The 15873-nt window shown below is 41.8% G+C and overlaps 1 protein-coding gene across 3 annotated transcripts in view; it reads right to left on the bottom strand.

Annotated features, from left to right (window-relative positions):
• The window catches only part of LOC121293733 ((E3-independent) E2 ubiquitin-conjugating enzyme UBE2O), a 130410-nt gene that overhangs the window by 81505 nt on the left and 33032 nt on the right, over positions 1 to 15873 (bottom strand). For 2 of the 3 annotated variants that reach the window (XM_041216964.1, XM_041216966.1), the window contains 2 exons: positions 10668 to 10811; positions 9227 to 9336 (listed from right to left, as the gene is read on the bottom strand). In XM_041216964.1, the coding sequence (XP_041072898.1) occupies positions 9227 to 9336; positions 10668 to 10811 (254 nt within the window). The remainder of the gene's footprint in view (positions 1 to 9226; positions 9337 to 10667; positions 10812 to 15873) is intronic. The other variant, XM_041216965.1, reaches the window with a different exon arrangement.

Below are 15873 nucleotides of genomic sequence, written 5' to 3'. Positions count from 1 at the left end.
CACCGTGGCAATCTAGGATCATAATGCGCCAGTAATTCTGAAGAGATGAGCCTTTCCTTTATTCACTGAAATTGGTTTGCTCAATGTCCCAAAACCACTGTTGGCCCTCTCTCTCAAAGGTTCATTAATTGAGCTAAATGTGGAATAAATTTGCCAAACAGTTTAACCATCCTAAGGAATCCTGGACATCAATAACACACTTTGGTTGTGGTAAGTCACTGATGACTTGTTTTTCTGAGGGTCTACCATTATGGCCCGTTGTTGCGTGATGTGTACTATGAATTTAATGGTAGCTTTCACAAATGCACATTTCTCGTTTAAGGTGAGACCTGCTTCTCGTAACGCTTTGAAAACTTTACAAACTCTGATAATGCTCCTGTCTTGTGACTCCATGGATAAGTGGTCACCCATATGACAAAATTATTCAATTTGCCTTCCAGAATGTTTGACATAGTGTGCTGGTATTTCTCCAGAGCTGATGGTATCCCGAAGGGAAGGCAATTAAAACAGAACCATCCAAACAGTATAACAAATGTTGTTAACAGCCTGGACTCCTGGTTGTTGGGTATTTGCCAAAAAATGCTATTAGTGTCAATTTTAGTGAAGAGACCTTGTTGGCAAGCTTTGCCAAGCTGTCTACCCCAAGCTCTTCGATCCCATCTCGGCGGCAGGCTCTATAGGATAGAGCAATGAACTAGCCTGGTGCTTCTGTTCTTCGGCATGCTTAGGAATTATTTTTTCACATCTCCCAACGTTGGCCTCTCTGGACCTTCGAGGTTTTCGAACAGCTGCGGATGGGGCAGTGGCTGCTCAACTGGCGCTGACTTCGTGACCGATTCCCAGTGTGCCTCCCACCAAAGTATGACTTCAGGTTCTTGCTACAAACAAGTCTTCTTCTACTTTCTCACCGTAGGTGTTCTGTTGATGGCAGCAAATCGTTGTTAGATGGTGTCACCACAGCTGCTTCCATGTTTTGTGGCTTGTCTCATGACCTAATCTTTGCTTGAAAGGTTTCCCTCTACACATGAGTAACTGTGGTATGACTCAGGTTACTTCAAAACCACTTTATTTACATTATATACATGATGAGCTACTAGGTAAGCACATCTCTTACGAACAGACTAGTCCATCTGCCCTACAGAGTCTCTATCACATCACTGATGTCACTGTTACATCATGACACACATCACTATCTCATTACTATAACTATTAACCTATTATGCTACAATAATCACTCAAAATCAGCTCTGGTGGCAGAACAGGTTGTTCATATGCCTGACATCAGACTCTTAATGCAACTGCTATACTCGGAATAAAATAAACACTGATGCTAAAAATTCAAAATAAAAACAAAAAATGCTTGAAAAACTTTGGGTCTGGCAGCATCTGTGAAGAGAGAAACAGAGTTAACATTTCGAGTCTGTATGAAGTCTCTTCAGGCTCAATACTCCACTCAGAATGTGTTTACAACAGGAAATTTCCAGGAGAACAGCATAAAAGCTTTCGATGTCCTCAAAGCATCTCTGAAGAGAACAAACATGCCTGCCGACCCATGGGAGATCTTGACTTGTAACCAACTAAAATGGAGAAGGTTCATTCAGGAACGTACTGAACAGAGACTTCATCGAGAACATGCAGAGATGAAGTTAAGAGATCGGAGAGAGCACACAAAACCGCAAACAACTCATCTAACCAACTCTCTAAGCACCATCTGCCTTTAAATATGGCAGCCTCTGCAGATCGCATATTGGACTTATCGGCTATTTCAGAATCCATTCAACCAGAATGGAAGCAAGTCATCCTTGATCCCGAGGGACTACAGAAGCTACTTTCCTTTGGTTTTCAAGTATTCACTTGAACCCTTGCTTCCCCTCAACCCACCAATGCACTAAATTTGAAATCCTTGTGACCGCCCTATTTATCTTGTCCACTAGGACCCTGGTCGTAACTGAGTGAATAGATGTCTCCTCATGCCACTTCTAAATGGCTTATCTCTTATCCTAAGAAAATGAACAGCTCCTGCCTCTTCAGCCAGCAAAACCCATCTCTCAGCACCTGTCCTGTCAAGCCCTGTAAGAATTTTGTATGCTTCAATGACATAACTTCTCATTCTTCTGAGCTTGAGTGTACAGGCCCATTCTACGCATTCTCTCCTCGTAGACAGCCCTATCTTCCCAGGAATTAATCTAGTGGACCTTTGTTGCACTCCCTGTAAAAGGTAAGTATATTCTTCTACAAGAAGCAAACTGTAAAATAGGAGTCCTAAGTGAGGTCTCATCAAAGCCCTATATAGTTGCAGCAAGACTTCATTACTTTTGTCCTCCAACTCTCTTGCACTAAAGGCCAACATACCATTTGTCTTCCTAACTGTTTTGCTGTATACATATATTCACCTTATGACACTGACACCCAAATCAACATTTACTGGTGGGTCACTTTTTAAAAAAAAACTTTGCTTTTTCATTCTTCCCAACAAGTGGATAATCGCACACTTCCCCACATTATATTGCATTTGCAAACTTCTTCCCAATCACTTAAGCAGTCTATATTCCTTTGCAGCTTCTTTGCAAATTTCTCTAAGCTTACTTTCCCACCTAGTTTTAGATCCGCAACAAATTTAGATATATTACATGTGGTCCTCTCGTCTAACTCCTGCGCCTACTTTAGAATTGTACCCTTTATTCTACATTGAATCTCCAAGTTCTTTCTACCAAAATGAATCAATTTGCTCTTTTCTGCATTTCACCTGCCACTTGTCTGCCCATTCCACCAACCTATGACATTGCGCATGCTGCCAAATATGGCTAGAACTTCCATAACTCGCGGCAATATATATATTTTTAAATCCTAGCTTTTAACACAAACTAAAATATTGAAGTCAAAATTAAATCGTTAAAAGACACGAGCCAGGTCAGTGGGCAAGTTTAAACAAGCTATTGCAAAAAATGCAGTCCTTTTGTGTAAAGCCGTCTTTTAGGAATTATACATGTCAGTTACTGAAAAAGTGGCAATATAAAGTTTTTTTGAAAAAGCAGTGATTTAATTGGTTTGTCAAAGTTAACATTCACTTAGGAAATTTCTCATTTATAATAGTCAAATCATCATAAAAGGACATGACAAAAGGAAGCAAGGTTTTTGTATAGGAAATGTATGTATGATTTTTCAAATTGATCTTTTTTTTTGGAGGTGCTATAGTGATTCTTAAACTAATATGCCCTTCGATTAGAAAAATGCCTTCCCATTAAGAGTTTGGTCACCCTTAGCAAAATGTTTGTATACAAGTTTAATCAAACTTTATATGCAAAGTGGAATTATACAATGTTAATTCTTAAAATCACTTGCTGTGGGAAGAACACGTCTAGCTTTGAATAGCAGGGGCAAATCCTCAAGGTTAGATTAAGATTTGGCAGTAGAGGTTAGCAAGTACTGTGGTCACAGGATAGCTATTTAATCCACCCTGTAATAGAGACAGAAGAGTACGAACATTGCCAACCAAACAAAATACTGACGTATATTTGTAGCTCCAAGTATGGCAGTTACATATCCAGGGTGTGCATGTCACAGGAATCTGTGCATTAATTACTTATCCCTCTATAATTAGAAGTATCGTGCCTGGACTAAAAGCTTTCCCTGAGGCTTCAACTGAGAGATCCTTAATGATAATCACAAGTGACCCATGTACAAGCAGTGCTGTTTGCTGCTTCACTCATTACACCTGGGCCCACTGACTTGACTCTTGGTTAAGCAACACCTTGATTTTAAACCTTCTGTCTGGTTTTGAAATTGCTCCTTGCCATCTCTCTAACCCTTTCAGTCTACAATCCAGAGATCTTTGCACTCCTCCAATACTGGCCTCTGTGTTTCTGTGCTTCCCCAATTTTGACTGCTCCATCATTGGTGCCGTGCTTTCAGTCAACAAAATTCTAAACTCGAATTGCCTCCCTGAACCTTTCCACCTGTGGTGCATTTGGAATTTCAGAAAGCTTTTGATAAAGTCCCACATAAGAGGTTAGTGTGCAGAATTAAAGCATATGGGATTGGGGGTAATATATTGGCATGGATTGAGAATTGGCTAGCAGAGAGGAAACAGAGTAGGAATAAATGGGTCTTTTTTTGGGATTGCAGGCAGTGACTAGTGGGGTACCGCAAGGATCAGAGCGTGGGCCCCAGCTGTTCACCATATACATCAGTGATTTGGATGAGGGAACTAAATGTAATACTTTCAAGTTTGCTGAAGACAAAACGAGGTGGGAATGAAAGTGGTGAGGAGGATGTCAAGAGGCTTCAAGGTGATTTGGACAAGTTGAGTGAGTGGGCAAATAAATGCCAGATGCAGAATAACGTGAACAAGCATGAAATTGGTAAGAAAAACATTGGCAAAGTGTTATTTAAATGGCAATAGATTGGGAAATGTTGATGTACAAAGGGGCCTGGGTCCTAATCACAGAAAGTAAGCATGCAGATGCAGCAAGTAGTTAAAAAAGGCGAATGGTAAGGTGGCACAGACAGCACCTCATCTTCCGACTAGGCACTTTACAGCCTTCCAGACTGAGTATTGAATTCAACTATTTTACATCATGAACTCTCTCCTCCATCCCCACCCCCTTTCCGATCCCCCCTTTTTTTTCCAATAATTTATATAGATTTTTCTTTTCCCACCTATTTCCATTATTTTTAAATGTATTTCCATCCATTGTTTTATCTCCACCTTTTAGCCTATTTCGATCCCTTCCCTTCCCCCACCCCCACTAGGACCTTGCTTGTCCTGCTTTCTACCCTTAATTAGCACATTCCTTCGATAATATCACCACCTTCAACACCTCTTTGTCCTTTTGTCTGTGACATATTTTGGCAATCTCCACCTATCTCTGGCCCTCTAACCAGCTCTACCTGTCCCACCACTCCCCCCCTTAAACCAGCTTATATTTCACCTCTTTTCTATTTTTACTTAGTTCTGTTGAAGAGTCATACGGAATCGAAACATTAACTGTGTTCCTCTCCGCAGATGCTGCCAGACCTGCTGAGTTTTTCCAGGTATTTTTATTTTTGTTTTGGATATCCAACATCCGCAGTTTTTTGCTTTTATATAAATGGTATGTTGGCCTTCATTGCAAGAGGACTCGAGTACAGGAGCAAAGATGTCCTAGTGCAGCTAAACAGGGCCCGGGTGAGATCACACCTGGAGTAGTGTGTGCAGTTTTGGTGGTCTTACACCATAAGACATAGGAGCATAAGTAGGTCATTCAGCCCATCGAGTCTGCTCCGCCATTCAATGAGATCACGGCTGATCTGATAATCCTCAACTCCACGATTAAAAATCTGTCTATCTCAGCCTTGAATATACTTAATGACCCAGCTTCTACAGCCCTCTGCAGTAAAGAATTCCACAGATTCACTACCCTCTGAAAAGAAATTCCTTCTCATCTCGGTTTTAAGTAGGCACCCCCTTACTCTGAGATTATACTATCTGGTCCTAGAATCTCCCACAAGGGGAAACAACCTCTCAGCATCTACCCTGTAAAGCCCCTAAGAATCTTATATGTTTCAATAAGGTCACCTCTCATTCTTCCAAACTCCAGTGAGTACAGGCTCAACCTACTCAACCTCTCCTCATAAGAAAATCCCTCCATCCCCGGGATCAACCTAATGAACCTTCTCTGGACTGCCTCCAATGCCAGTATTTCTTTCCTTAGATAAGAGGACCAAAACTGTTCATAGTATTCTAAGTGTAGTCTGACTAGTGCCTTGTATAGTATTAGCAAGACTTCCCTATTTTTATACTCCATTCCCTTTGAAATAAAGGCCAACATTCCATTTGCCTTCCCTATTACCTGCTGAACCTGTATTTTAGCTTTTTGGGATTCATGCACGAGGACCTCCAAATCCCTCTGTGCTGCAGCTTTCTTCAGTCTTTCTCCATTTAAATAATATTCAGCTCCTCTATTCTTCCTGCCAAAGTGCAAAACCTCACATTTTTCCACATTATATTCCATCCGCCCCTTTTTTTGCCCACTCACTTAACCTGTCTATATCCCTCTGTAGACTCCTTATGTCATCCTCCACTTGCCTTCCCACCAATTTTTGTGTCATCCGCAAACTTGGTGATGGTACATTCACTTCCCTCATCCAATTCATTAACATATATTGTAAATAATTGTGGCCCCAGCACTGATCCCTGTGGCACTCCATTAGTTACAGGTTGCCATCCTGAAAATGCCCACCTTATCCCAACTCTCTGTTTTCCATTAGTTAGTCAATCCTCTATCCATGCTAATATACTGACCCCAACACCATGGGCTCTTATCTTATTAAGCAGCCTGATGTGCAGTACCTTATCGAACACCTTTTGGAAATCCAAATATATTACATCTACTGGTTCCCTTTTATCTATCTTGCTTGTTACCTCCTCAAAGAATTCTAATAAATTTGTCAGGCATCATTTCCCCTTCATGAAGCCATGCTGACTCTGCTTGATTAGATTATGTATTTCTAAATGTTCTGCTATTATATCCTTCATAATAGGCGCTAACATTTTCACAATGACGGACGTTAAGCTAACTGGCCTATAGTTACGTTTTTTGTCTCCCTTTTTGAATAAGGGCGTCATGTTGGCAGTTTTCCAATCCTCTGGGACTTTTCCAGAATCTAAGGATTCTTGGAAGATTACTACCAGTGCATCCACTATCTCTGTAGCTACTTCCTTTAATATCCTCGGATGCAACCCATCAGCTCCAGGGGACTTATCGGCCTTTAGCCCCATTAGTGTCCCTAGTACTTTTTCTCTAGTGATAGTTATTGTATCTATTTCCTCCCACCCCTTTTTGCCCCATGATTATTTAGTGTTTTTGGATTGCTATTAGTGTCTTCTACCTTGAAATTTGATGCGAAGTATTTATTCAACTCCTCTGCCATTTCCTGGTTCTCCATTATTATTTCCCCAGCCTCATTCTCTAAGGGGCCTATGTTCACTTTGGCCTCTCTCTTCCTTTTCATAAATTTAAAGAATCTCTTACTGTCCGTTTTTATATTACTTATTATTTTACGCTCAAAGTTTATTTTCTCCTATTACTTTTTTGGTCATCTTCTGTTGATTTTTAAAACTTTCCCAATCCTCTGGCTTACCACTAATCTTTGCCAAACTGTATATTTTTTTTCTTTCACTTTGATACAATCTTTAACTTCCTTGGTTAACCATGGTTGGTTTATTCCCTTCCTACAATCCTTCTTCCTCACTGGGATATATCTTTGTTGAGAATCATGAACCATTTTCTTAAACGTCTGCCATTGTTCATCAACCATCTTTTCTGCTAAACTCTTTCCCCAGTCCACTGCAGCCAACTCTGCCCTCGTTCCATTGTATTTATTTATATTTAGCACAGTTGTTTCCAAATTAAGTTTCTCACTCTCAAACTGGATGCTAAATTCCACTATGTTATGGTCACAGACATCCTAGGGGATGTTTTTTACTCTGAGATCATTTATTAAGCCTGCCTCATTACACATTACCAGATCCAAATTAACCTGATCCCTGGTTGGATCCACAACAAATTGTTCTAGGAAACAGTCCCGAATACACTATGAATTCTTGCTCGTGGCTACCTCTGCCAATTTGATTTTATCTAAGGAAGGATATACTTGCCATAGAGGGAGTATAGTGAAGGTTCCCCAGATTGATTCCTGGGATGGCAGGATTGTCATATGAGGAGAGATTAGGCCAACTAGGCCTGTATTCACTGGAGTTTAGAAGAATGAGAGGAGATCTCATTGAAATGTATAAAATTCTGACAGGGCTGGACAGATTGGATGCAGGGACGATGTTTCCTCTGGCTGGTGGGTCCTGATGATACAGGGTAGACCATTTAGGACTGAGATCAGGAGAAACTTCAGGGGGTGGTGAGCCTGTGGAATTCTCTACCACAAAGGGCTGTGGAGGCCAAGTCACTGAATCTATTTAAGGAGGAAATAGATAGATTTCTAGACTATAAAGGCATCAAGGGGTGTGGGGAGGGAGCAGGAGTATGGCATTGAGATAGAGGATCAGCTATGATCATAATGAATGGCAGAGCAGGGTCTAAGGGCCGAATGACCTATTCTTGCTTCTATGTTCTATGTTTTCTCTTTTAAGACACACTATAAAATCTACCTCTTCAATTAAATTTACGGCTAACAGTCCCAATGTCAAATTTTGTTTGATGTTCCTACGAAGCACCTCGGGACATTTTACTATGTTAAAGGTGCTATACAAATGCAAGTTGTTATTCTGTGGATGTACAGGTCTTAGCAAACACAGCTAGCACCTTTTTAAACCTTGCTGAGTACTTTAAAGTCTCATCCAGTTACATTTCATTTGTGTTTATCTGTTACAACACTGGCACTTTGAAAACTATTAACTCCTTTTACATAACACGGATCACAGTGCACTTATCACTAGAATTTGTGCCTGCCCTTCCCTGATATAAGGAGACAAAATAGTTAAATTTCCAGGGCATGTTGCATAAATCTAGATGATTTAACTCAAGTAAATAGTCTGAGGGATGATCCAATTTTAGCAATTTATATAGCACAAAGATTTGACGGGGTAGCTACAGAGGAGTTCGTTTTTCTGGTAGGGAAACCATGAACAAGGGAGCATAAATTCGCATTGTGCTGTTTAAGACCCAAATCAGTAAATATTTTTTCATGCAAAGGGTAGTGGAAATCTTGAACCCTCGCCCCCAAAACTTGTGGGGGTCAACTGGAGCTTTGATGAGTGAATCAGATAGAGTTTTGTTAGATAAGGGCATTTCAGAACATGGATCACAGGTGGGTTAATGGAGTTGAGCTCCAGGTCAGCCATGATTTAACTGAATGGCAGAACAGGCTCAAGGGCCAAATGTCCTCTTGTCCCTCATGTTATGATTTGGAATGCACTGTCAGAGAAGTTAGTGGAAACAAATTCAATAGTGACCATCAAAAGGAATAAATAACTGACAGCGCACAATTTGCAGAGCTACTGGGGAAGGGTAAGGGGGGGTTGGAAAGAGCAGGGAAGTGGGATTAATTGGATATCTTTCAGCCAGCATAGGCATGTTGGGCCAAACAGCTCCTTCCGTGATGTTTCATTCTATTATATTTCTAATAGGAATATGGAACAGGAACTTGGAGCACTATATAATTCTACACACCTCAGTGCTCAGCTTTCTCCTTCAAATTGTTGAAAAGTAAAAGAATCAAACTCCCATCATACCTGGGTAAATTGTCCTGTGTAATAACTGGAGATGGAGGGTAAACACTATCACTTCCACCAAGACAAAAGCTCTTTGTTATCCAGGAAACTCGAAGCTCAACCACTTGCACCTAGAACAAACACAAAACACACCAGGTCACTTGTACTAAGAAATGAGGCCCAGTTAGTCCATCAAATCAAACAAGACCAGAAGCAGGAACTATAAATATATATAGTAATTAATAAATCTAAATATGGAATTTGGGAGAAACCTCTTTAACCATAAAGTAATGAGACTGTAGAACTCATCATCTGAAGAAGTGGTTGAAGTGAATAGCACAGGAGAATTTTAGGAGAAGCTGGTTAAGTAAATGAGGGAGAAAGGAATTGAAGGATATGTCAAAGGGTTTAAAAGAGGAATGGGAGGAGGTCCACATGAATCATGAGGTTCACATGGATCATGAACACCGGCATGGGCCGATTGGGACAAATGGCCTGTTTGTACTAAAAATATCTATATCCCCCTATCATGAAATTACTTCAGCCACTTTAGTTCAGAGAACTGATTAGCCACTCTATATAGCGTTTTATTAAATGGAAGCGTTGAATAGGCAACTTGCACCCAACAGGCTGATGCTGCCCAGAGCCAAAATTCAGTGAAAAGCCAGTTCAGCCTCTGCTTAGTTCCCACTGTAGCAGGGTGAGAATCACAAGGGTGCCTACACAGCCTGTGAACAGTTTAGATACTTCAATAGGATTTAAGTACAGCTTGCATCAATTTAGAAAAGGGATGTTAGAGCCAGTGCTCTCTGCTCCATCCACCTTCAACCCTAGATCATCACCACCACCACCAACCCCCATGCCAGCTACACCCTCGACTCCAGAGCGGCTCACCAATAACCTGCTGTGGTCCCTGTATCAAACATATGCAGTTCCCACATAAAGTGCAGCTGATCTGTATGTGGGGAACATGGTCCTTTGCAACATTTCTTTTACTTAGTATAGCTAATTTTAAGACTAATAGTAATTGCAGGAACTGCTGGAGCTCAGGACAGTCTTTGCAAATTGGAGCCTTTCCTGGAGTCTTTTAAACAACAGTATCTTAGAAGACATGTATACTATTGCAAGATCCACACTCTGTTTGTGTAGGAGCTGCTCCTAATTTAAGTTTTCCAGCCACTCCATTTCAAAGATGAACTGATCTTTTATTCCTGGAGGTGTTATTGCTCATTCCATTTCCTTTAGTTGCCCCTGGGATTTGATCCTGTGAAGCCTCTCTCCTCATCAGGGTTCTCTTGGTGGTCATACTGGGGCACACCCAAAACCCAGCAACATAAAATGAGTTTCCATTCAAATAAAATCATCTGCAGGAATGGTTAGAAAGATGGACATTAAACAGCAAGACCTTGTGCTGAAATCTATACTGTTCTGCTTTGCTTCTTAAAAATGAAAAAAAAGTTACCTCTTCAACCACCGCTTTAAACTTGCTCTTTTTGCTCAGCACAGGTCGAACACCAGACAACCACTGAACATTTGAGAAAACTTTCGCTGCTCCAAACAACATTTGCCCTGGATAAAAACCGTAGGATTCATCAAAGAACTGCCCCTTGAACAGAAAGAAATGGCTGCAAATTAGTGACCCACCTGTGGCAGACATCAGTACTATCGCCAGAAACCAGGCATTAAAATGAACAGAAGGTGTGCAGCTATAGGTTCCTCCTTCCAAATTTAAAATGCAATTGTAATTCAAGTATCTTCAAGAATTTGCTCTTTCACAGGATGTGAGCATTGTCCACAAGACCAGCATTTAATGTCCACCCCTAACTGCCCTTGAGAAGGTGGTGGTGGTGAGATGCTTTCTTGAACCGCCGCAGTCCATGTGGTGTAGGTACGCCCAGAGGATTGTTAGGGAGGGAGGCCCAAGGTTTTGACCCAGTGACAGTGAAGGAATAGCGATATATTTCCAAGTCAAGATGGTATGTGGCTTGGAAGGGAACTTGCAGGTGGTGGTGTTCCCATGTGGCTGCTGTCCTTGTCCTTCTAGGTGGTAGAGGTCATGGATTTGGAAGGTACCATGGGAGGAAGCTTGAGAAGTTGCTGCACTGCATCTTGTAGATGGTGCACATTGCTGCCTCTGTGCTGGTGGTGGAGGAAGTGGATGTTTAAGGTGATGGTTGGGATGCCAACCAAGTGGCTACTTTGGCCTGGATGGTGTCGAACAACTCGAGTATTGTTGGAGCTGCACTCATCCAGGCAAGTGGGGAGTATTCCATCACACTCCCAACTTGTGCCTTGTAGATGGTGGACAGGCTTTGGGGAGTCAGGAGGTGAGTTACTCTTCACAGAATTTCCAGTCTCTGACCTACACTTGTAGCCACAGTATTTAGAGTCTGGTCCAGTTCAGTTTGTCAATGATAACTGCACAGCACAACATACCCCTCGCCATCTCAGGATGTTGAAGGAGGGGGATTCAGCGATGTTAATGGCATTCAATGTCATGGGCAGATGGTTAAAATCTCTCTTGTTGGAGAGGGTCATTGCCTGACACTTGTGGGGCACCAATGTTACTTACCACTTAGCAGCTAATGCCTGAATGTTGTTCAGGTCTTACTGCATATGAATACTTCAGTATCTGAGGAGTTGTGAATGGTACCGAACATTCATCAGCAAACATCCCAATTCTGACCTTATGATGGAGGGAAAGTCAATAAATGAAGTAGGTTAAGATGGTTGGGCTTAGGACACTATCCTGAGGAAACCCTGTAGCGATGTCCTGTGACAGAGACTTGGCCTCCAACATCCACAACTATCTTCCTTTATGCTAAGTATGTCTTCAACCAGTGGAGAGTCTCCCTTGATTACCACTGATTTCAATTTTGTTCAGGCTCCTTGATGCTACATTCAGTCAAATGCTGCCTTGATTCCCAGGGCAGTCTCCTGGCTCTTGTCCATATCTGGTTGGTTCCCTCTCCACCAGCCACAGGCCCAGTCTGGCAGATATGTCCTTCATGACTTGGCCAGCAGTAGTGGCAACTCCCTCCAACTATACACTACTGTGCTACCACCTCTGGCGTGTTGTCTTATGGGTGGGACAGGACATACGCAGGGATGGTAATGGAGGTGTCTAATAATAATTAAATTGTATTGAAGATTTCAGAAACCATTGCTAATTCAGTATAGGATTATTTGAATTGGGTTAAAGTCTGATTTTTTGAAGATGCCAACCATGAATCAGCACTGGAACCCAGAAGTGAGTGGTGCAGCAACCAGTCTTGTCAGCAACAAGTAACATGTCTGTCAATTGAAGCTCAGTGGCCTCATGTATAGGGGGAAAGGGCATTTTCAACTTTTGATTTGAGATTTATACACTGGCTGCATAGCTCTCCAATGCTAAAACACACTTGGACTGGCAACTACATCTAGTACTCAGATTGCAGTGACACGACATTACACAAAGACAAAATGATTGGTTAATAGTGCAAGTAAACAGAACTCTTCCACCCAGTGTCAGCTTCAAAACACTGCTATGGCAGGTACAGCACAGATTAGCTACAGGGTATGACTGTCTCTGCACTGCCTCTTTGTAAGTAAAATTACAAATTATTAATTCACAAATTAGATAAATTACATCTTACTCATTGTTCAAGTAAAGGATTGTTAAAACAGTTCTTGCTTCCCACAGAAGCACTATCGCTCAAATACCTGATTCGACAGATGGAGGATTTTACTAACACGATCAGCTTTGGATCCTTCAATTCCTAACTGAAGGTTCATTGCACCGGGGCTCATATCACTGAGCTGCAGATAGTTTGCACTGGGTGTTCAACTGCCAGGGCCACTCTATTCCAGACCTCATTACAGCTTTCTTCCAAACATGGACAATAGACAATTCTTTCATGCAATGCAGGTGTCACTGGCAAGGTCAGCATTTGTTGCCCATCCCCAATTGCCCTTGAACTGAGTGGCTTGCTAGGCCATTTCAGAGCACAGTAAAGAGTCAAACACATTGCTGTGGGTTTGGAGTCATATATAGGCCAGACTGGGTAAGGATGACAGGTTTTCTTCCCTAAAGGACATTAGTGAACCAGACGGATTTTTACAACAATCGATAATGGTTGTCAAGGTGACCATGACTGAGACTAGCTTTATATTCAAGATTTAGTAATGGAATTTAAACTCCACCAGCTGCCATGGTGGGATTTGAACCTGTGCCTCACAGCATTAGCCCGGGCCTCTGCATTACCAGTCCCAGTGACAATATCACCATATCTGCATTACCAGTCCAGTGACAATATCACCATAACTGCATTGCCAGTCCCAGTGACAATATCACCATATCTGCATTACCAGTCCCAGTGACAATATCACCATATCTGCATTACCAGTCCCAGTGACAATATCACCATATCTGCATTACCAGTCCAGTGACAATATCACCATAACTGCATTACCAGTCCCAGTGACAATATCACCATATCTGCATTACCAGTCCCAGTGACAATATCACCATATCTGCATTACCAGTCCCAGTGACAATATCACCATATCTGCATTACCAGTCCAGTGACAATATCACCATATCTGCATTACCAGTCCCAGTGACAATATCACCATATCTGCATTACCAGTCCAGTGACAATATCACCATATCTGCATTACCAGTCCAGTGACAATATCACCATATCTGCATTACCAGTCCCAGTGACAATATCACCATATCTGCATTACCAGTCCAGTGACAATATCACCATACTACCGTCTGGGACCAAATTCCAGGGATAGATAGGAGTGACCGCTCTTGACATTAAGGCAGTATTTGACTAAGAATGGCATCAAGGAGCCCTTTTCAAAACTGAAGTCATTAGAAATCAGGGGGAAATCTCTTCACTGGTTCAGCCATACACAAACACAAAGGAAGATGACAGTTGTAGGAGGCCAATCATCTCAGCCCCATCATAAGGTCAAAAGTGGAAATGTTTGCAGATGATTGTGCAGTGTTCTGTACCATTTCCAACTCGTCAGGCACTGAAGCAGTCTGTGGATGCAGCAAGAAGTGGGCAACATTCAAGCTTGGACTGATAATTGACAAGTAACGTTCACAACACCCACATGCCAGGGAATGACCAGCTCCAACAAGAGAGAAATTTAACCATCACCTTTCACATTTCAACAGCATCAATGCTGAATCCCCACCATCAATATTCAGGGGGTTACTACTAACCAAAAACTAACAGGACCAGGCAAATCACACGGCTGCAAGAGCAGGTCAGAGGCTGGCAATTCTCCAGTGAGTAACTCAGCTCCTGACTCCCCAAAAACATGCACTGCAGCAACTTGCCAAGGCTCACAAAGCTACAGGAGGCAGCACATTGGAATATTGCCAATCTCAGGGTCCCCTCCAAGTCACACATCATCTTCACTTGGAACTACATTACCATTCTTTCACCATCATCAGTCAAAATCCTTGAATTCCTTCTTTAATAGCACTGTTGGGTACCTACACCACAAAGATTGCAGCTGTATCAGGCAGCAGCTTATCACCATCTTCTGGAGGATAATTATGTATGGCCTAGCCAGCAACAATCACATTCCACAGATGAACTTTTGCTGGCTCTATGACATACAGCTGCAGAAAATTATCCTCCAACATATTCGAGAGATTCACCAACTTTCTGACGTGCTAGTTTGTTTTATCCCAATCTAGAAGTTAAAACCCCTTATTAAAACCACTCTGCCTTTGCCACTTGCTTGTCTTATCTCTGCACTGACAGTCCACCAATTCATTGCTGCTACCAGGGGTTCTGTATGCTCCTCCCATAACAGTCTGGAATCCTTTTCTATTTCTTAATTCTAACCCACAGTCTCCGATGTCTGCTTATCTCTCCTGACATCTCTTCCATTAAAGCAATTTCATCCTTAATTATTAGGGAATACTCCTATCCTTCCACCATTTTCCCCAGCTTTCCTGCAGACCTTATAACTCAGTATCCTGAATTCCAAGTTGAATGAATTGCAGGTGCTTTGTTGCCCCGATCATCATTGGCTTTCCATTGTACTTGGGCTCCTTGGTGCCAGATTTTACCTAATCAAAATGATGTCAAAGGCAGTCTCAACTCATCTCACCTCTGGAATCCAACTCTTATCTATGTTCGGACCTAGGGAATAATGAGGTTTGAAGCCTCAATAGTTCAACAGTTCATACACATACAGCTGAGAGGGGTAGTTGCATGACTCTCAAGGGCACATAGATCAGCGACATATGGTTTGCAAAGATATAAAAGGCGGCAAAGAATTGTGGCTCACACATTGTGGCTTATTAGGAGGATCTAACATTGAACGTGTGTGTGTATTCATCGTCTTACTATCACTGAATGAAGTGAGCTAGTGGCACCAAAGATGGTCACCCTGTATTGATGGTAAAGCATAAGACCAATAGTAATGAAAGTGGAAAGGATAGATAGACTGATGCACAATTTTTGTACTTATACAGGTGGATCATTTGTTGTATGCCTGTTGGGCTTGGCGTTTTCAGGCAAGGCAATTCGTCACTGTATAATCATGTGGCCCACTCATTATTTTAAGACATATAGACACCATCTCTAAAAGCGAGACTTTAATCAAGTAACATAATAAAAGAACACATCATTGAGACAAATTTGCAATCCATC

Source organism: Carcharodon carcharias, chromosome 22 (assembly GCF_017639515.1).
Source record: "Carcharodon carcharias isolate sCarCar2 chromosome 22, sCarCar2.pri, whole genome shotgun sequence".
NCBI classification, from domain to species: domain Eukaryota; kingdom Metazoa; phylum Chordata; class Chondrichthyes; order Lamniformes; family Lamnidae; genus Carcharodon; species Carcharodon carcharias.
Note: the sequence above shows the minus strand (reverse complement) of the source record. Positions and strands in the feature narration are given on the sequence as shown.